We start from the raw sequence: 22608 nt of genomic DNA, 5'->3' as shown, positions 1-22608 counted from the left end.
TTTTGTTGACATTGAGGGAGAGATTATTGTTGCCGCACCAGTTCACCAGATTCTCTATCTCATTCCTGTATTCTGTCTTGTCATTGTTTGAGATCTGACCCACTATGGTGGTGTTGTCAGCAAACTTGAAAATCAAATTGGAGGGGAATTTGGCCGCACAGTCATAGGTGTATAAGGAGTATAGTAGAAGGCTGAGAACACAGCCTTGTGGGGCACCGGTGTTGAGGATGATCGTGGAGGAGGTGTTGTTGCCTATCTTTACTGATTGTGGTCTGCGAGTTAGGAAGTTCAGGATCCAGTCGCAGAGAGAGGTGCCGAGGCCCAGGCCATGGAGTTTGGAGATGAGTTTCTTGGAAATAATAGTGTTGAAGGCTGAGCTGTAGTCAATAAATGGGAGTCTGACATAGGTGTCCTTGTTATCTAGGTTCCCAGGATTGAGTACAGGGCCAGGGAAATGGCGTCTGCTGTGGACCTGTTGCGACGGTAGAACTTCCGAACTGTGGTGGATCCAGGTAGTCCGGGAGGCTGGAATTGATTCGTGCCATGACTAACCTTTCGAAGCACTTCATAATGATGGATGTCAGAGCCACCGGCCGATAGTCATTAAGGCACACTGCTTGGTTTTTCTTAGGTACCGGGATGATGGCCTCTTGTACCAATGTTCATGTACTTGTGTCGATTTAAAAGACTCCCTTTATAACAAAGCATTTAATATATCTACAAGTTCATGACAAGAACCTTAAACAAAGAAAAAAACTTTGATTATTTTTCTTTAACTTAAAAATACCGTATGTGATTATTGCACAGATTATGTAAAATTGGCGTGGTGCCATGTGACTGGGACGAGGATAAGCATGTACATCTGATGCAATAAATAACATGAGTAGGCAGGTGGAACAAATGAAAAACCACAAGATCGGGCGTTGTACACTAGGCAATTACTCACATGAGCAGATGCCAAACAACACGTAATCATCTCCTTGACTACAGAATGTGCAAGGGGTAGGTTAAAGGTTAAAGCAGAGAAGGGGAGAAAACTGTAAAATGAAGGAAATCAACTGGCGAGGAAAGGAAAATTGTCTCACAATATGTGTTAAATTCAGATTTTGCCCTGAGAATCACCTTTTCACATGGGTGGGCATGTTTTATCAACTCAGGTGGCACTTGTTTTTGAACACAAACGAATTGATATCTGAGTAGATCAGCTCAAAAGCAGCTTGTTCCTTGTTGGGCAGGTTTTTGAAGGCAGGGCACACCCATTACTGGCACGCACTGCCAGGGAGAGACGTTCTGTGGGGCTATTTATTACAGAAAGATACATAGATTGTAAAGCACAGAAAGAGGCCGATCAGCCCAACTATTCAATGCAAATGTCGATGCTTCATCTGACCCCCACCCCCCCCCCCCCTCCCATTCATTCCTCTTAACCCAATCAACATAAACTATTTTTTTCTCCCTTGTGTTTATCTAACTTTCCCTTAAATACATCAATGCGATTTGCCTCATTTACTTATGATAGCAAATTCCACATTCTTATCACACTCTGGGGAAAGATTTTCTGCTGAATTTCCTACCGGATTTATTAGACTATCTTACATTTATGATCCATAATTTTGAGTCCTCGCACAAGTAGAAGCATCTTCTCTACATCTGCCCCATCGTTCTCCAATTTGATTTTTCCAGCTTGGGTCACTGTCTGTGTGGAGTCTGCACATTCTCCTCGTGTCTGCATGGATTTCCTTCGGATGCTCTGGTTTCCTCCCACAAGGCTGAAAGATGTGCAGGTTAGGTGCATTGGCTATGCTAAATTCTCCCTCAGTGTACCCGAACAGTTGCCAGAGTGTGGCAACTAAGGGATTTTTACAGTAACTTCACTGCAGTGTTAATTGTAAGCCTACTTGTGATACTAATAAATAAACTTTTTTTTAAAACTTTGTAATAAAAATTAACATACATTGGCTTTCCTAATTGCTTAGTCACAGATTCATAGTTTTTCGGCACAGAAAGAGGCTCTTCAGCCCATCAAGCACCTATCTATTCTGTTCCCATTTTCCAACACTTTGTCCATAGCCTTGTATGCTAGGCATTTCACGAAAGGGGAAATGTTACTTTCTATCTATGTTCCTCATAATTTTGTACACCTCAATCAGGTCCTCCCCCTCCCCTCACCTCCCCCTCCCCTCACCTCCCCCTCCCCTCACCTCCCCCTCCCCTCACCTCCCCCTCCTCCCTTCACTGCTCGATGGACAACCCCAGCCTAACCAGCCTCACTTGATAGCTGAAACACTACAGCCCAGTCAACATCCTGGTGAATCTCCTCTGCACCCTTGCTCGTGCAATCACATCCTTCCTATAATGTGGTGACCAGAACCATACCATAAGAATTTGGAGCAGGAATAGGCAATTCAGCCCATCAAGCCTGCTCCACCATTTAACACAATCATGGCTGCACTCATCTCTGACTCAACTCCACTTAGCTGCCCATTCACAATAGCTCTTCAAACCCTTTATTTTTATTTCAAAGATATACTTTATTCATAAAAAACTCTCAAATAAACCATTGCAAAACAACATATCCAATAATTACAAACAGTGCAAAAAAAGTCATTTTTTACAGTACTATACGATGCTTATTTACACGACATTACATTCCAAAACTTAAAACTATGTACATACATCAGATTTTACTGTGTGCTGTTATTTTTCAGGTTAGCACACAGTTACGCAGGCCGAGGGTATTCTGCAGTTACCGGGCCCTCGGTCTGCCTCGGTTGAAAGGCTTTACACGGTGGCCTTTCCCCATTGTGCCTTTGCGGCGGCTGCCCCAAGCTTGAGCGCGTCCCTCAGCACGTAGTCCTGGACCTTGGAATGTGCCAGTCTGCAACACTCGGCCAAGGACAATTCTTGAAACTGGAAGGTCAGCAAGTTTTGGGCGGACCAAAGTGCGTCCTTCGCCGAGTTGATGACCCTCCAGCAGCAGTTGATATTTGTCTCGGTGTGCGTCCCCGGAAACAGCCCGTAGAGCACAGAGTCCTGCGTCACCGAGCCTCGACAAGTACCACTGCATCTCACTCCAGACCTTCTTTGCAAAGGCACATTCCACAAGGAGGTGTGCGACCGTCTCATCACCCCCGCAGCCGCTTCGAGGGCAGCGTGCAGTGAGGTTGAGACCTCGAGCGTGCATAAAGGATCTGACGGGGAGTGCCCTTCTCACCACCAGCCAAGCCAGGTCTTGGTGCTTGTTTGTGAGTTCTGGTGATGAGGCATTCTGCCAGATGACACTGACAGTCTGCTCAGGGAACCATCTGGCAGGATCCGCCATCTCCTTTTCTCTCAGGGCCTCAAGGACGTTACGTGCTGACCACTGCTTGATCACCATGTGGTCAAAGGTGTATGCGGAAATATTTCTCCACGAAGGGCAGGTGCTGCGGTACGGTCCAACTACTTGGAGCATTCCGCGCAGTGTGGCCAGACCCATCCTCTGCAACACTCGGGGCAGGTAGAACCTCAAAACGTAGTGGCACTTGCTGTTAGTGTACTGAAGATGTACACACAGCTTGATGCAGCCGCACACAAAGGTGGCCACCAGGATGAGGGCGGCGTTGGGAACGTTTTTCCCTCCGTTCTCTGGAGATCTATGCATCTTTGATCTCCAGATAAATTTGAAGATGGCCTGGGTCACTGCTGCTCCAGGTTAAAGTCCAACAGCTTTATTTGGTAGCAAATGCCATGAGTTAAAACTCTTACTGTGTTTACCCCAGTCCAACGCCGGCATCTCCACATCATCACTGCTGCTGTGCAGGATTTGGGGATAAGCCAGACCTGCACCATGTACAACAACATGGACAGTACCTCGCACCGGATGACCAGGTTTTTTCCGGTGATAGAGAGGGAGTGTTGCTCCCACAAGCCCAATTTTTGCCTAGCTTTGGCGATGCGCTCTTCCCAGTTTTTGGCGCATGCCCCTGCCGCTCCAAACCATATCCCCAGCACCTGAAGGTAGTCTGCCCTAACTTTGAAGGGGACAAAGGATCTGTCAGCCCAGTTCCCAAAGAACACGGCCTCGCTCTTACCCCAGTTGACTTTGGCTCCCGAGGCCGGCTCGAACTGCTCATAGACTTGGAGGAGCCTGCGAACAGATGAGGGGTCCGAGCAGAAGACAGCCATGTCATCTATGTACAGGGAGGCTTTGATCTGCGTGTCTCTGCTGCCTGGGATTGTAACCCCTTTGATGCCTGGGTCGCTTCTGAGGGCCTCAGCAAAGGGTTCAACGCAACACACAAAAAGGACGGAGGAGAGAGGGCAGCCCTGCCTGACTCCAGACCTGATCTGAAACCTATCTGATTCCCACCCATTGATTGAAACTGCGCTAGCTCTGCAAACCCTTACTAAAAAGTACACAGAATACTCTAGCTGTGGCCTAATGAATGTTCTATACCATTCCATCGTAACCTTCCTGCTCTAATGCTTCTTGTATGTGCTGGTTAGCTTCCTGTGATATATGCAGAAAGGAATTCTGGCCCCTTTGAATACCAACCTATCTTAGTCTCTCACTATTTAAAATATGCTGCCTTTCTTTCCAAAGTGTATCAGCAATTTGAACTCAGCCAACATTATCTGCTCAACTTGTGGTTTTATATGATGTTAACAATACTGGTAGAATCCAGTTCTGGTTGGACATGTTCCAGTTTTTAATCACATGGCCTCCCAACTACTCCACCCACTCTCCTGCCATAGGTCACTCACCATGTCAATCCTGATATCGTTCCACCTCCCAGGTCAATTGAAAAACAACACTCTTTGTCAGCTGATTGGATGATTCTTGACTTTGTCTGCACCCTTCCCCCATTTGCAATGAAAGTGAAAGAATTCAGAATCACCCATTTTATCCTAGCTGCTCTCATTTGTTTCGAAGGGATTAATCCTGGATTTCTGGGGACTTCAATCCTGTAGTGTTTGTAACTTTTGAGTCATTAAGTTACCAGAAGTGAATTATAGACTTCCCCTCCACCGAGACGCTCCAATCTGACTCAATCCTCTATGTACAAAAAAGTGCCACAAAGACCAACGATGTGTTTTTCTTCCGCATTAGTTTCCAGTAACCGAGTCGCCGCCACACCCCAAGCCTGGCTGATATTTCCTAACACTGGCTCTGGGAGGCAGCTGATATATGCTGTGTCATTTCGCTTTATTCAGTAATGCCACAATACAACCCCAATCCCCCCTCTCGAGTTTCAGTGCTTGGTGGCAGTAATTCGGGTTTGAGGTATTTTGTCTGAAAAGTGACATGAGTGCAGCCCATTCATGGAAATCTGAACATTTCTCCCGACCCTGAGACCTGTTTGCCCGTCACCCTCTGCCCCCCACCCCCCCCCCCCCCCCGCACCCATTGCGAAACAATCAGGCTGGCAACATCAGTGGTAACATTTCACAAGAGTGAGGTTCCCAGCTTCTCACGTTGTTGTCCCGTGTTGTTGACCTGAACATTTCAGCTTTCCCCAAGGACAGCTTGCAATTCAGAACAGGAAACTTCATCGAATCATAACAGCACAGTATAGAAAGAGGCCATTCAGTCCATGGCAGAAGTCGACCTGACAAATTCAGGGATGGGATCCTTCCCCTTTGATCGATCCTTGTAAAATCACTAGTTCTTTTCTCATCGATTTTTATACTGATTTATATTGTTATTCACTGCATTGATCAAGGATATCCTTCACCCCTGCTTATCGAACTCTTATTGACTCCACTTTGTAACAGGATTTACTCTTGAGGCAATAGACATCGAAAATGCTGGAAACATTCAGCAAGGCAGACAGACATGGTCCAAAACTCAGTTAAAAGGCTAAAGTTTTGCTCCTTTCTCTAAAGACCCAGGATTGTGGTCGGTACAGGCTTGATGGGCCAAATGGCCTCCTTCTGTATTATAGGGATTCTATGATTCTATGAATGTTCACAACATTTTCAGGTCATGTTTTAAAGCTTATTTATTAGAGTCAAAGTAGGTTTACATTAACACTGCCAATGAAGTTACTGTGAAAATCCCCTAGTCGCTGCACTCCAGAGCCTGTTTGGGTACACCGAGGGAGAATTTAGCATGGCCAATGGGTGGCACAGTGGTTAGCACTGCTGCCTCACAGCGCCAGGGACCCGGGTTCCATTCCTGGCTTGGGTCACTGTCTGTGTGGAGTTTTCACGTTCTCCCCGTGTCTACGTGGGTTTCCTCCGGTCCTCCGGTTTCAAAGAAAATTACAGCACAAGAACAGGCCCTTTGGCCCTCCAAGCCTGAACCGACCTTGCTGCCCGACTGAACTAAAACCTCCCATGGTCTGAAAGATGTGCTGGTTAGGTGCATTGACCCGAACAGGTGCCGGAATGTGGCAACTGGGGGATTTTCACAGTAACCTCATTGCAGCGTGAATGTAAGCCTTACTTGTGACACTAATAAATAAACTTTTAACCAGTTTAGGTTTTCACTTTTCAGGTCTCACTGTCTAACTATGTGTACCATCACTCTTCCCTGTGAATGCTGACTCCACGCTTCCTATGGTCTGAATTAAATTGAGTGACTTCTTGCCATGGACAGGTTAGATCCTCCTCCTCTTTCAGGTCCCATTCCCTAAGAGGCCATTGACAACTATGGACTATCATTGGATCGGTCCATGATTATGCTTCACGAAATGCAGCAGTGGTTTGCTGTTGTTTTCTGAAATATTGCTGACTAGGAAACTCTCCCACTCTTTACCGCCCTCCATCAGGTGTATTGAAAGGATTTACAGACTGATGATCAACCCCTTTGGCTACTGATGCACACACCTCCCGTAGACATCAGGTCCTGAAGTGGAACTTGCAATTGGAGCTTCTAGCCCAGAGGTAGGGATGCTATCCACTACCCCACAAGACTGCCAAGCCAAGAATATAGTTACCAAAGGAGTTCCTGGCTCAGAACTTTTTGTAACAATTGTCAGGATCCACAATGTTAAAAATTAGAGGTGGTCATGTTATAAATATGAGGATTTGCCATATGCTAAGTGTGAGTATGCCCTACCTGCAAAGGATTTGTAATGTTGAAGATTTGCAGATATGTGGGGATGTATGTAAGGATTTGTAATGTGAAGCTCTGCAGTGGGGATTTGTAATGTGAAGATTTACAGAGTTGAATGTGAGGATTTGTATGAGGATTGTAAGGATTTGCAGTGTTGTAATGTGGAGATTTGCAATGTGAGGATCAGTACCATTGTAATGTGAGAATTTGTAATGTGATGCGCTGCAGTACAGTAATGTGAGGATTGACAATGTGAGGCTGTGCAGGGCTGTAATGTGAGAGTTTGTAATGCGAGCATTGACAATGTGAGGCTGTGCAGTGCTGTAATGTGAGGGTTTGCATTGTGAGCATTGACAATGTGAAGCTGTAATGTGGGGGTTTGTGTTGTGAGCATTGACAATGTGAGGCTGTAATGTGGGGGTTTGTGTTGTGAGCATTGACAATGTGAGGCTGTAATGTGGGACTTTGTGTTGTGAGCATTGACAATGTGAGGCTGTGCTGGGCTGTAATGTGGGGGTTTGTGTTGTGAGCATTGACAATGTGAGGCTGTAATGTGGGGGTTTGTGTTGTGAGCATTGACAATGTGAGGGTTTGTAATGTGGGGGTTTGTGTTGTGAGCATTGACAATGTGGGGGTTTGTGCTGGGTTGTAATGTGGGGGTTTGTGCTGGGCTGTAATGTGGGGGGTTTGTGTTGTGAGCATTGACAATGTGGGGGTTTGTGTTGTGAGCATTGACAATGTGGGGGGTGTGTTGTGAGCATTGACAATGTGGGGGTTTGTGCTGGGTTGTAATGTGGGGGTTTGTGTTGTGAGCATTGACAATGTGGGGGTTTGTGTTGTGAGCATTGACAATGTGGGGGTTTGTGCTGGGCTGTAATGTGGGGGGTTGTGCTGAGCTGTGATGTGGGGTTTGTGCTGGGTTGTGATGTGGGGGTTTGTGCTGTGAGCATTGACAATGTGGGGGTTTGTGTTGTGAGCATTGACAATGTGGGGGTTTGTGTTGTGAGCATTGACAATGTGGGGGTTTGTGTTGTGAGCATTGACAATGTGGGGGTTTGTGCTGTGAGCATTGACAATGTGGGGGTTTGTGCTGTGAGCATTGACAATGTGAAGTTGTAATGTGGGGGTTTGTGTTGTGAGCATTGACAATGTGAGGCTGTAATGTGGGGGTTTGTGTTGTGAGCATTGACAATGTGAGGCTGTAATGTGGGACTTTGTGTTGTGAGCATTGACAATGTGAGGCTGTGCTGGGCTGTAATGTGGGGGTTTGTGTTGTGAGCATTGACAATGTGAGGCTGTAATGTGGGGGTTTGTGTTGTGAGCATTGACAATGTGAGGGTTTGTAATGTGGGGGTTTGTGTTGTGAGCATTGACAATGTGGGGGTTTGTGCTGGGTTGTAATGTGGGGGTTTGTGCTGGGTTGTAATGTGGGGGTTTGTGTTGTGAGCATTGACAATGTGGGGTGTTGTGTTGTGAGCATTGACAATGTGGGAGTTTGTGCTGGGCTGTAATGTGGGGGGTTGTGTTGTGAGCATTGACAATGTGGGGGTTTGTGCTGGGCTGTAATGTGGGGGGTTGTGCTGAGCTGTGATGTGGGGTTTGTGCTGGGTTGTGATGTGGGGGTTTGTGCTGTGAGCATTGACAATGTGGGGGTTTGTGTTGTGAGCATTGACAATGTGGGGGTTTGTGTTGTGAGCATTGACAATGTGGGGGTTTGTGTTGTGAGCATTGACAATGTGGGGGTTTGTGCTGTGAGCATTGACAATGTGGGGGTTTGTGCTGTGAGCATTGACAATGTGAGGGTTTGTGCTGTGAGCATTGACAATGTGAAGCTGTAATGTGGGGGTTTGTGCTGTGAGCATTGACAATGTGAGGCTGTAATGTGGGGGTTTGTGCTGTGAGCAATGGCAGTGGCAGCAGTGCTGACGGGAAGGAGGCTGTCCCCCTGCAGTGACGCGCTGTGACATTGTGTTTCCGGCCGCCTTGGCGCAGCTGAAATTGGGCCGCGGCCGCCATTTTGAGCAGAGTATTGACGGAGCAGTGAGTGAGTGAGGGGAGAATAGTGTAGGGCTCGCTCCGGAGAAACATCTCCCTCGCACAGCATCTTCCCTTCTCTCCAGTGTCTCACACAGCAGCATTCTCCAGACTTACTGAGGTAAGAACATCTTCTTTCAAACCGCCTTTCAAATATTTTATCGTTTTTTAATGATACCGAAGACGGAAGTGGAGTGCGGTTTATTTTAAGTACTTATTCGCAGTTGAAAACGTGCGTATTCTAATTCCAGTCTTTTGCAACCACAAAAAAGTAATAATTTATTTTGAAGAAAGGTTTTTCTGGTGGTTTAATGTCGAGTTTTTGGATGTTTTCCATTCCGGGCAGGGTGTGCCGCACATGCGCAGTTCAGGGAGACAGCCTGGTTAACTGGCGCCTTGTTAGTTGGGGCTGGTGTTCCTAGATTTCGGGTTCCTAGATCTATCTTTTCCTATATTTCGTGCTGGAGGTGTAGAGTGTACAGTGAGGGTTGAATAAATCCCACTTTGGACATCTTACCCCAACAGCAAGTCTCTTGTACTGCAACCACAAAGTGAACTATGTTGATTTGGGGGGTAATGGTCAGAACTTTTAAAAACGTTTTTAAACTCGGGCTAAGGAAAAGTATTATAACCTGTATAATATGACATGAATTAAAATTACATTCCAGTATATTAGCCTGTGGTGTGCTGGAGCGCTTGTTGTCCTATGCCAAATTTACTTAACAGTAATCCAGGCTAGAATTTGCAGAATTATTTTTTAGTAGTTTCCTTTATTTCCAAGTTGAACTAAAATGGCATACTACTTCTGCGTCTTTTTATTAAATTCAAATGACTTTGTGCAATAAATCCTTCCTTAAAGTTGTGTTCCTGAAAAATTATGACTGTTAAGGACCCACTTTATTTAAAAAAACACCCCTCATTTCAGTGGCTTGAGTCACTTCCCTGCCCAATAACCCCACATTTGTGACTCAACGTGGTTGCTGCCGGCCCAAGTTTTTTTCAGTGGCCACGAGGAGGGTGAGGGTTGTACTTGAAGTCTTTGTTTCTGTTGCCTTTGAATTGAAGTAAATCCATCCTTTGCCCCTTAATCGGTTTCTTTTCTTCCACTGGTATGGTTCCTATGGCTCCAGTGTTTCCTGGCTTGGTGCCATCCCTGGGCAGTGGAAAGCATTCTTTGTATTTTCATATGCCTCTACTTGTGTGAAGGGCATTTATCTTTGCTTGTCTGCAGAATTGTCAACTTTAAGCAAATGGGTGCTAATTATCATTTGATATGGATGTCAGAGGGGGAAAGGATCAACAATGCTGGCTATTCAGGCCAGCTCAAGCCACAGTTGCTTTGCAATCCTGATCATAAATCCCAGGCTTGTACAAGTTGTTTCAAGTTTAATTGCCTGTATAATTTCTTGTCCTGCATTGTCCACCAACTTGGATCTCGTGTTCACACTTGCTTGGCCCTGACTGCTCAGAAAAGCGTTTCATATCGGGGCTTATAAATGAGATTCATGTGTTAATATGCTGAAACTTCTGGCAGTTGCAGTTCTTGGGCTCAAGCCTGAGGGCAAATATGAGATCAATTTAAATCCAGCGACTAAACAATAGGATTTTCTAAATGGGTTCAGAAATTTAGATAAAGTTGGCATAGATCTTGAATAAGAATAAATAAAAGCACATAATTACAGGGTGTAGGCGAGGGTTAAGTAGCATTTTTTATTTTCAACTGTCTGTTCAGAAAACTGCAGTTTTACGTGTCTAGGGAAACTTGGGGGACTTTTAATGACATCCATGTTGACACCAATGTGCCTGGGATTGTCATTGTGTCAATTCTATTGTCATTTTTTTTTGGCCACCATTTTGTGGATATTGGGTGACATGCACTGTGCCTGTTTAAGCCTCGCTTGCAATTGTTTCCTATTTAACTCAGAATTAAATAGCCATGTTTCGCTGAAGTATTTTTTTTGAAAAAAATATTCACTTGGAATCCTGATTTTAAATTGTTCAAACCATATCACATGGTAGCTTTGTATGAATAATTATTAGAACTGCGTGGAATTCTTATTCCACAGCATGGTAGCACAGTGGTTAGCACTGCTGCTTCACAGCTCCAGGGACCTGGGTTCGATTCCCAGCTTGGGTCACTGTCTGTGTGGAGTTTGCACATTCTCCTCGTGTTTGCGTGGGTTTCCTCCGGGTGCTCCGGTTTCCTCCCACAGTCCAAAGATGTGCAGGTTAGGTTGATTGGCCATGCTAAAAATTGCCCTTAGTGTCCTGAGACGCGGAGGTTAGAGGGATTAGTGGGTAAATATGTAGGTATATGGGGGTAGGGCCTGGGTGGGATTGTGGTCGGTGCAGACTCGATGGGCCAAATGGCCTCTTTCTGTACTGTAGGGTTTCTATGATTTCATTTAATTTGGTTGTTGGTGAATGTATAGTGCACGGCTTTTGGACTTTAAAAATACTTTTAAGCTAGGCATGTCTTTTGGATTACTAGGAGCCCTTTGCGTGTAATTTTGCCAAAGACTTGGGATATGGGGTGGTCAACAGTGGTGAGTTTGTTTACTGGAAAATATATTTTCTCTCGTTAACAGCCTGAGAAGAATAATTGTAGTAATTCTAAGTAAACTTGTATCACACACCTGTCATAAAATGCATCCTGTTTTTGAATTAGTTTTAATGCTTTTTTACAAACGTTATCAAGCAAACATGTAATAGGATTATGTACATCTGAAATGAGACAATTTTGGTTAATCTCATGATGTCATGTCTTTCGGAAAGAAGTTGCAAAAGTTGTATCAAAATGCAATCTAAATCAAGTGAAATTTTAACAATCTAGTGAGTTAATAACTTTTTACAGGCAACATTAATTTGAGATGATGAGGGAAAATCCAGGGTGAGGTGCTGAATTTTTTGTAGCAGGTGATCTGGAATGCACTGCTCTGGGGATGATGGTAACTGATTTAAATTGATAACTAATTCTGAAAAAGTAGTTTTTAGGCCTTTAAGGAAAGGGGAGGTGGATTAATTGGATACGTTCTGTTCTGTGCTGCAGTCCAGAAATTATTAGCAATTGAAATTAAAAATCTTGAATATTGTCCTGCATTGATTGCACCAATTGGATGAGTGCAGTTAGCTATATTTGGAGTAAAGCCTAAATTAAGGATTATCAGTACTTGAATTTGTTTATCCATATTAACCTGTGTTGTGCTGGTATACTTGTTAACCTATGCAAATTTATTTAAAGTAATCCGGACTAGAATTTGCAGAACTATTTTTAAAAGAAACAACTATTTTCTTCCCAGCTGAACTAAAATGCCATTCTCTTTTGGGACTATTAAATTCCAAAGTCCTTGTTCAATAAATCCTCTCAAGTTGTGTTCCTGAAAATCATGACTGTTAAAGCCAGTTGACTTCCTTTGGATATTTCACAACTGGGAATCTGCAAGTTGAAATACTGCACCAAACATGCAGCTTGGGCACTCCAATTGAAATATGTTAAAGAAGCCCCATGTAAAAATAAAATATTTTAGTATTTTCACCTTTGTGCTGTAGACTCAATAGACTCCACCTAGTGATAGAGGCTGGTCAGTTCAGTTAGTTGATGCTGTCTGAACTGACCACTTGGGCCACTAGATGGAACCCTAGGTGGGGAGATGGATTAATTGACGCTCTTTTTCTTAAACCTCTCTCTTCTGGAAAGGATCATCGCAACCTTCATACTTAACTAGATTGTAGACTGTATTTTGATGGACAGTTTTTGGAATGCTTCCTTCCAAAAGACTCTGACATTGAGAGATTAACCAAAATTCTTATTTCAGATGTATATATAATCCTATTACATGTTTGCTTGATAGCTTGTAAAATAGATGTTAATTTAAAAACAGGATGCATTTTATGACAGTTGTGTGATACAAGTTTACTTATAATTAACATAATTTAGCAGTGAAGCCAGGAGTCCAGAACTAGTGAAGAACAGAACCTGAAGACTCCGGTAAGAACAGAGACCCAAATCTGTGGTAAATGATGGTAAACATGAAGCTGGCAATGTTAAATGGATATATGTACACTGCATTAACAACATTAAAGTGATTTGAAATATTTTTTCTACCTTGGGTGCAATGCAAATGTAAACAGATCTCATTTAATGGTGTCTGGTGTGTTCCTATGTTGCTATAGATGAGGCACATTCTAAATCTTTCCAACTTGCATATTTTCCAGGGTGATAGTTCTGCAAACTTTATCCTTTTCTACTATTGTAAAGAGCACTTGAAAGAAATAAGTATGACTGCTATTATGAAACAATCTTCTTTGAATCCTGGAAAACAGGACAGGTAAGTTTTTTGTTTTCAGTTTCAAATGAAGGGGCATGCATATTGTCAAAGGAAAAATAAAATAGTATGGTGTAATATCAGTAAGTAGATGGTTTTGACTTCTAATCCATTTGAACTCTGGCACATGCCCAATAAGGGTGCAGGAAGACCTGACTCCTAATTCTACTTTCAACTTGTCTTGCTGTTCTGCTTGCTTCCAAGCCCAGGGAATTGAACACATTTGATTTTTGTTGCTGCACAGGCTGAACTCTGACGACCCCTGTATGCAGGGCAAGGGTTAGACGTGGGCCCTTCTATCCCATTTCCAAATTATTTTACAGGAGATTAAGACCAGAAGGTTAGGCCACTCAGCCCATCGAGTCTGCTCTGACATTCAATCATGGCTGATTATTTTTCTCATCCCCATTCTCCTACTTTTTCTACATAACCCCTGATCCCCTTATTAATCAAGAACCTATCTATCTGTCTTAAAAGACACAATGACCTGGCATTCAGTGCTAAATGTTCAAATGGTTGCTACATTCCTACTTTAAATAGGAACTGGGGCTGGAGGAGCCTGTTTGGGGTATTTTATTAACATCTCTCAGATCAGTTCACGGGTCGGTGAACAATCATGCAGGAGCAGTCAGATGAAGGTGGCTAGTTCCATACAGCTGAAGTGCTGCTATTAGGTCTGTGAAGACTCGGACGTGGGGAGCTACAATGGTCACGAGCTTAAACTGCCAGTCTGTTGAGGCTCCAGGAAGCCTTGTCAGTTCAGTCGAGCAGAAAGGAATCTGTCTGCTGATGAGTTGGCCGTTGGGACAAAGGAAGGTCCTTGCGCAATGGAGTTCTAATCTGAGCAGCTGGAGACCTGGAATTGTGCAGCCTTGTGAATCCAGTGGGATACAGGCTCGGGAGAAATGATTGAGCGGTTGTTAAGGCAGCCAAGAGTTCCAGTGGCTTTTGCAGAGCGTCGGAGACCAGATCTTTCAAAGAGAAGGTGAAATCACTGGAGAGTTTCAGAGAATTTTTGTCACTCTGACAGCTGGGTGGGTTGCTGCAAAATTTGTGGGATATGTCTTGGTTATGTCAATGTGTAGTTTTGCAGCATTTCTGACCACTGTTAATAATTGCCATGTATAATTCTGGATGTTAATACAAGAATTTCCTGCTTAAAACTGGCTTTATTACAAAGAACAAAGAAAATTACAGCACAGGAACAGGCCCTTCGGCACTCCAAGCCTGCACTGACCATGCTGCCTGACTTAACTAAAACCCCCTAGGCTTCCGGGGACCATATCCCTCTATTCCCATCTCATTCATGTACTTGGCCAGATGCCCCTTATTCTCAGTAAGTAACTGGGATTTCACATTTTGTCAACTTTAAACAATGTTGCTGCTCCCTAAGCAGGACGTAACCAGATTTGGGGGCAAGAGGTGGGATCACAAGAGTAGTTTTAAAAAGTATAATTTCTTGTGCTTAGCAAGACTGCATCGAAACCTTATCCCTGGAAGTGACTGGCTTGCCTATGATGACCAGGATTAAGCATACCGAACTTTACAGGATGCCAGCTTCTGAACTGCTGAACAACTGCTCGTCATAACCAAAGCTGCTTTCTATTAAAATAAAGTAACGTCCCTGATTTTAAACCTCTCACCAGAAAGCTGTTGATTACAAATAGGTTGAGTATTTAATACATCATATGATTCGTATTCTGTGAAGAAATTGAGTGCTACTTAAAAATAATACAAGGAACTGAAGCTGTCCTCGCATTCTGTAATTTGCATATCTTGCTGCATTGCCCAAAAGAAAAACTGAGCTGACGTCAAATGGACTGACATCTCGGCTTCACCGTCTGTTGTTAAACTTGTTGAAGATGACCTGATGGGTTCTGCTGTGTTTGACCTATTCATATTAAGTCCGGCAGGCTTTGATGGACGGAAGTCTACCATCTATAGATGTCCTCTAAAGAAGAAGAATGCTAAAGAAAAACCAGGACAAGTACTAGCGGTATTTGAGTTGGTGGTAAGGCAGCACTCTACTAAACCTACATTGGTAATGCTTGGATAAATCACGGTTTTAATCCAATTGCAAAGCACCTTGCCTCAAATCACTTCTGAAATCTGTGCCCATCTGCCCAGTTGGGTTTCCTCCTGAAGTGCCCTAACCAAAGTTATGAAAGTCTCTTTAAGAATGCCTCCTGCACTTAGTCACACTCTTGCCTACCTCACCTAGACTTGGGTTTTCATCTTCACTGTTACCTTTGAGCTCCCAGGAAACCATTCTTTGCTTTCCCCTGGCCATGGTGCTGATACACCCCCAATTTTAGTTGTCCACTTATTTTGACTATTCAATTTGGCTGTGGGTACGGCAAGTTTATTCTAGCTAAGACCAAGGTCATTGTCTTCAGTTCTCATCGTCTAGTCCATTTTCCCACTGGCTATTTTCTTTATTCATTCGTGAGACATGGGCGTCACTAGCTGGCCAGACTGTATGTAGCTTCTTGTCCCATTTGTAATGTTGAATTTCTGATCATTTTCAATCTCAAAAACTGACTTCCACCTCCATGATTCTTTTTTCAACCCACATCTGTGTCATCCCCACTTGGTAATTCAGTGTTCTCTTGGGTAGCCTTTCTTCATTCCAACTCTAAGCCTCAGGTCATTGGAATTTCCAACTGTGACCTACCCTGCATGGTGCTGTGCTCATCACTTCTCCATTGACCTTAATTGTCCTCTGTCCAAGCAGTCAGTGGCACAGTGGTTAGCACTGCTGCCTCGGTGCCAGGAACCCGGGTTCCGTTCTGGCCTTGGGTGACGTGAAAAATCTTATCCTGTTTTAAATTTGGTTGTGGTCTTTTAACTATGTAACCCCTGTGCCAAGAATTAGTTCTTCTGACTTTGGCCTCTTGTGTTTTTCCCCATTATGCCCAACCTTTTAAACTGTTTTTGTATACAAAAGCGGTACACTTCCTCACCCTCCATCTTGCCTTTTGAGACCCACCCTTAAAATCAGTTTTTAGTTACACTTTTCCTCGTGTTGCTTTGTATTTATGTAATTATCTCTGAAGTTCATGTTGGAATGCCATAGGAATTTTTCAATCTGAAATATTAAAGTCTCCTTGCAATAAACTGCCTTGTGTTGTAAATGTCTTTCTATAACCTCAGTTTAGTAGGTTATTGCTGCCTTTTTCTCTCGAGCATGCACAAGTACACATTTGTTAAACAAAATATGTTTGTAGTATTCATGGTGATCAGGAATATTCCCCGGGGCTGGTAGGAGGAGGATTTTGTTCTTGTTTCTATTCATGTTTGGAGTCAGACATGTTTTTGGCTAATCTATCGTGTACATGTTCCATTTTGTTTTAACTTGCTGTCTAGAGGACAGAGCTACTATGTGGCAACTTTTAACCATAAATTCAGAGTTGGTAATTCTGTAAACTGCTAGTAATCTGAGCAGGCAAGTTTAAATGCTGCTGTTTACATCCTTCTCAACACTACACTTGACGTTTCATCATGTTTTAAACCCTGAATCACAGCGCAGTTGCAACAAGGTTTAGTGCCTCACCCTGAAGCTTGGTGCCACAACTTGCAATGAAGATGGAGGTTAAATACTGCAGATTGAATATTGTACTGAGCTTATAGAATTAATATAATTGGTGTCACGGGGCATGTTCCTTTAGGCTGGTAGTTTATTGGAAACCATTGCTCAATTTATTCCTGAATGTTTTTGGTGACGAGGGTTAAACAGTTCTGCTGTACTAAATTTATAATTTGGTAAGCTGAGGCAGTAAATTCATCATATTGGTCACTCTTACTCCTGATATGCAGAACTCTTAAGACCCTTCTAGGCCAATGCATTCTGATTCTGTTTAAAAATATTTTGCATGAACTCTACTGTAGAGTATGGAAATAATACTACATGGCTCCTACTTTCATTAAGGATAAATGGAAGTAAGGTCAGTGAATATTTTGAGCATGAATATTGCCCTATATATTGTAACATGAAACACTCTGTACTTGTTCTGTAGTAGTAATGAACATTTTTTTTTGTACAATGAATAAAAACTTCTGGATGTCAGAGATCACTACTTTAAAATTGAGTGCAGTTTTTATGTTAATTCTGGGTGCTGTCAGTGTGTTATTGTATACATCCCAACATAGTTTACTCCACTGGGAATAATTCGTAGCCAAATTTATTGCTAGTTTTGTCTAGTTCCTCGCAGGTGAAATGAAATCTTAAGTGAGTTCCTGGCATACTTTGAATATACACCAAGATCTAAAGGAACAAATCAAATACAATGATTAAATTTGCAGCATGATCACAAAGGTGTAAATGTTATTGAATCCTGTCATCCAGAGTGGGATTTTTCAGCCCCTCCCACCAATATGATCTTCCAGTCTCTGAAGTCAACTGCAACTGTTGTAGGGAAACCTCCACCAAGTCTCCAAATAAGAGCCGTCACTCGGTCTATCTTTGACTTGCATTTGTCTTTGCTAGCTTTTGGGGTCCATTTGTTTCACATTATGCAGCATCTTTAATGATCACTGCATCAGTTCACCCTTCTGTACTGATCGAATGCAGAAGTTCCAATGTTTGACACCAACAGTTTCCCATATTATCTAAATTACTTTTTACTTTTTTTAGGTACAAAGTATCACCAGAATCAGGCGATCAGTCTTGCATAGATAACTTCTGCTCTCTGAAACCAGGTAAAAGACTTTGTTAATACAAATTATTATTGTGTATGTATTAACCAGGTTGATTTCAGTTGTGTTCTTGGATAGTGGACATTTTGTGGTAAGTGCCTCCTTCACAAGCTAGAAACAAATTTTATTTCACTATTGCTGTCTTTGGTAGAGGGTGTAAATTCAGACAGTAGAAGATGAGTCGGTGATCCATGTAAACAAGTACAGTGCTGAAAGTTATTTTGAGGAAGTATATCTTTGTAATTTAACCCTGAAGTACTTTGGAGTACCCCGATGATAGTGATGAATTAATGGTTTTTTGTATTTTTATTTTCTTGCACCCAAATTGCATTCTCTTGTTTTTCCTCATCTTGTCTGTTGCAGTATGTCTGTACATGAGTGGTATGTAGTCAGCTCTCGTATCCTTTCCAGGAGCTTGGCATTCAACTTCAGTACCCTGTTGTTTCTGTTATTTAATGTCCTTTCCTGATAAAATTGTGCTGGGGGTTAGAGCTGCATGTGCCAGCAAACGCTTTGCAAAATATGTTCCATGCAAGCGTCATTAAATGACAGAAGCAAAGCAGCCAGCTTTTTTTCCTTCGTACCCCCAACTCACCTTGTTTGATATCAATATTTCAAAGGAGCAAGTGTTGAGTATCCTAAATTGCATTAAGTTAGACAAGTCCCCGGGGCCGGATGGGATCTATCCCAGGTTACTGTGGGTGCACAGGGGAGAAATAGCTGGGGCCTTAATTGATACCTTCTCGCTTTGAGCACAGGCGAGGTTCCAGAGGGCTGGCAAGTAGCCACTGTTGTTCCCCTGTTTAAGAAAGGAAACAGATGATCCAGCAAATTATAGGCTGGTGAGCCTGACATCAGTGGTGGGGAAGCTTTTGGAGATGATACTGAGGGACAGGATATATGCACATTTGGAGGGAAATGGACTAGTTAGTGACGGGCAGTATCGTTTTGTCTGACGAAGGTCATGTCTCTCCAACTTGACTGAGTTTTTTGGAGACATGACAAAAAAAATTGATGGAAGGGTTGTGGATGTAGTTTATATGGACTTTAAGGCGTTTGACATGGTCCCACACGGCAGACTCGTACAAAAATTAAATCACATGGGATTCGGGGTGGACTGGCTCAATGTATACAGAACTGGCTTGGTTTTGGAAGACAGTAGCAGTGGAAGGGTATTTTTCAGCATGGAGTTCTGTAGATAGCGGTGTTCTGCAGGGATCAGTGCTGGGACCTCTGTAGTATATATAAATGATCTGGAGGAAAATGTGGATGGTCTGATTAAGTTTGTGGGTGACACAAAAATTGGCTGAGTTGCTGATAGTGCTGAGGATTGTCAGAAGGTACAACAGGATATAGATTGGAGACTTGGGCAGAGAAATGGCAGAAGAGTTTAATCAAACAAATGCAAGGTGATGCATTTTGGAGGATCAAATTTAGGTATGAATACTGAAAATGGCAGAACCCTTAGAAACATTAACATAGGAATCTGGGCGTATGGGTCCACAGTTCCCTAAAAGTGGCAACACAGGTGGCCAAGGTGATTAAGAAGGCAAATGGCATGCTTGCCTTCATCAAGCTGGGTCATTGAGTACAGGAGTTGGAAAAACATGTTGCAGCTTTATAAAACACTGGTAATAACTGCATTTGGAGTATTGCGTGCAGTTCTGGTCATCACACTATCAGAAGGATGTGGAAGCTTTGAAGAGAGTGCAAAGAAGGTTCACCAGGGTGTTGGCTATGAGGAGAGGTTGAATAAACTAGGATGGTTTTCGCTGGAAAGTTGGAGGCTGAGGGGAGACCTGAGTGGCATAGGGTGGATAGTCAGGCTTTTTCCAAGGATGGAAGTGTCAATTACAAGGGGGCACTGGTTCAAGGTGAAGGGGTAAGTTTAAGGGAGATATGGGGGGGGTGGGGAGTGGAAGCAGGCACATTAGCATCTGGATGGGTACATGATTAGGGGGACACAGACAGCAAGGGCAGAAGGTTTTTTAGTTAGGGCACCATGATTGGCACAGAAATGGAGGGCTGAAGGGACTGCACCTGTGCTGTGCTCTTCTTTGTTCTTTGATTACTAGTTAAAAAGGGCTACCCCAATGCTCAAAATGATTGAACTGATATATTTTAAATTGCATGCCTCAGTATCATCTGGTGCATTTATCCACTGAATAGAATTTCACTCGAATGCATATTATGTTTTGAACTAGGTGGAAAGTATCTACAGCTGGTGACAAAAAATGTGATGGTCCACAGAGGAAAGTCGATAGAGCTCACTAAAGGCTTCCCAATTATAATTGGAAACCTGGATGATACTATTTATTGGGGAAGGCCTGACCTGCTTGAATGCTGGCAAGATCTCTACCTGCCCCAGAGAATGGAGATGGTGGTCCTGGGTACCATTGATGGTTATCCATGCCTAGCTCCAGGACTGCAACTTGTCATTCTTGCTGGCAAGGATGGTTCAGTATTCGCCTATGAAGAGGAAGTATTGCACAAAATTGCCGATAATTTACTACAGCTCTTTTTAGGAGGTGTGACATTTCCTGGAACTGAAATCCATGCATATGGCAAAGGCTTCAGGCCAAAGGTAAAAATTTTATGGTGATATTGGGGTTCTGTTTTCTTGTGTGCTGAAAATCAACATGTATTGTGAAGGAAAGATTATTTTCAAAAATAGATTCAACATAAGCCATGAAAGTTCCTTTCTGAAGTGTTAAACATGTCTTTAATAATGTCCTTATGCCTGAATGACACGAGTGTTTGGAGATTTATTATTGGTACTAATATTTAATATTTGTACATTTAACAGTTGTGCTTGCAATATTTTGCCATTCCTTGCATATAGAGTTGCTGCAAGTAATTTTGTAATGCCACTCCAGCAAAGCGAGTGTCCAGCACTGATTTTCATTTAGGATCCATTTTTGGAATTCGGGGTTTCTTTCCCACAGTTTCCCATGAGTGTTGTTGGGTTCTTGCTTTGTTGCTATTCTTTTATTGTTAAAAGCCATGGCCATAAATTCTTTTTGATTTATTATTGTCACATATTACTATAGTAACAAGTATTGCTTATTATGTGCTTATACAGTAAAGCATACTGTTCATAGAGAAGAAGATGCAGAATGTAGTGTTAGTCATAGCCAGGATGTAGGTAAAGATCTTTCACAGGATGTGGGTGTTGCTGGCTAGGCCAACATGTTTATTGCCCTTTAAAAGGTAGTGAGCCACTGCCTTGAATTGCTGCAATCAGTGTGGCATATTTAGATGCACAGTTCTACCGGAGCGGAAGTTTCATAATTTTGATCCGGGGCAGTAAAGGATTGGTGATTTTTAAAAGTCAGGATGGTCTTGCTTGGGACTTGTGGATTTTAAAGATGCTGTTGAAGGAGCCATGGTGAGTTGCTGCAGTCCTCCTCTCATGGTACATGCTGATGCCACTCAGTGGAGGGCTGTTGAAGGTAGTGGATGTGTGCCGGCCAAGTTGCTTTGCCCTGTATGATGTCAAGCTTGTGTTGGAGCTGCACCATGATTGATGTCTATAATTGAGGTGTATTCCTGTAAATCTTTGAATTGTATAATGTGACAGTTATAAAAACATAACCAACTGCTTTTCTAATTATTCAGACTAATGAAGAATATTTGGCTGCCCTGGAGGAAGCAGGATTGAATAAGATTTCTGATGAGACAAAGGCGTTCATTACCAAGAATGCAGCTGAAATGAAGCAACTGATTGATGATTTGGATTTCTTGTGACAACTTGGTTAATAGACCAACCCTACTATTATTGTGGGTAGGTGGCGATGAGCTGCCTATTAAACCACTTCATTCATTGTAGTGCAAGTACTTGCTGTTCCAGGATTTTGACTATGACAGTAAAGAACAGTGATATATTTTCAAATCAAGTTTGTGATTTGAGGAGGGGAACCCTCCAGGTGGCATTCATTGTGGCCTGGAAAGTGCTGCCTAAGAATCCTTGGTGCGTTATAGTACCAATTGCCATGTGAGGACAACCCAGCCAATTAAGATGTGGAGATGCCGGCGTTGGACTGGGATGGGCGCAGTAAGAACACTCTCAACACCAGGTTAAAGTCCAGCAGGTTTATTTGGAATCACAAGCGCTGCTCCTTTGCCAGGTGAGTGGAGGTTAGTTCACAAACATGGTGTATTTCGGCAAAAACACAATTGCAAGATAATTTGAGAAATTAGACTCTCATTCCAACCATTCTTCACATTCTAATCTTTAATTATCTTGCAACTGTGTCTTTGCCTATATTCCATGTTTGAACTAACCTCTAATGATGAAGGAGCAGTGCTCCGAAAGCTCGTGATTCCAAATATACCTTCACTGGGTGAGTCTTGCATGTTGAGACTTACTGAACCAATGAAGCAACTTTTTGGAATAAATGCATAAATTGGGCAACAATGGATGGTATGAAAATGACATCCTGTTGATTTTGCCCTTTTTGGTGACTCGATCAGATCTAGTTACAAATTTGTGAATAAAAGTTTTTTTTTAAA

General features: G+C 42.9%; 1 protein-coding gene across 2 annotated transcripts; it reads left to right on the top strand.

Moving 5' to 3' along the window:
* Positions 1 to 9022: 9022 nt before the first annotated feature.
* On the top strand, positions 9023 to 22608 carry LOC144501700 (uncharacterized). Of its 2 annotated transcripts, XM_078225642.1 has the most exons (6): positions 9062 to 9197; positions 11665 to 13064; positions 13292 to 13404; positions 18035 to 18099; positions 20301 to 20680; positions 21715 to 22608. In XM_078225642.1, exons 3-6 carry the CDS (start codon positions 13355 to 13357, stop codon positions 21841 to 21843), a joined length of 624 nt encoding a protein of 207 aa, XP_078081768.1. In that variant the 5' UTR covers positions 9062 to 9197; positions 11665 to 13064; positions 13292 to 13354; the 3' UTR covers positions 21844 to 22608. The 2 variants fall into 2 exon arrangements, with proteins under 2 accessions (XP_078081767.1, XP_078081768.1); XM_078225641.1 differs by lacking the exon at positions 11665 to 13064 and having other exon boundaries at positions 9023 to 9197.

This window comes from Mustelus asterias, chromosome 12, assembly GCF_964213995.1.
Source record: "Mustelus asterias chromosome 12, sMusAst1.hap1.1, whole genome shotgun sequence".
Taxonomy (NCBI): Eukaryota; Metazoa; Chordata; class Chondrichthyes; order Carcharhiniformes; family Triakidae; genus Mustelus; species Mustelus asterias.
This window is presented reverse-complemented; position numbering and strand designations above follow the sequence as displayed.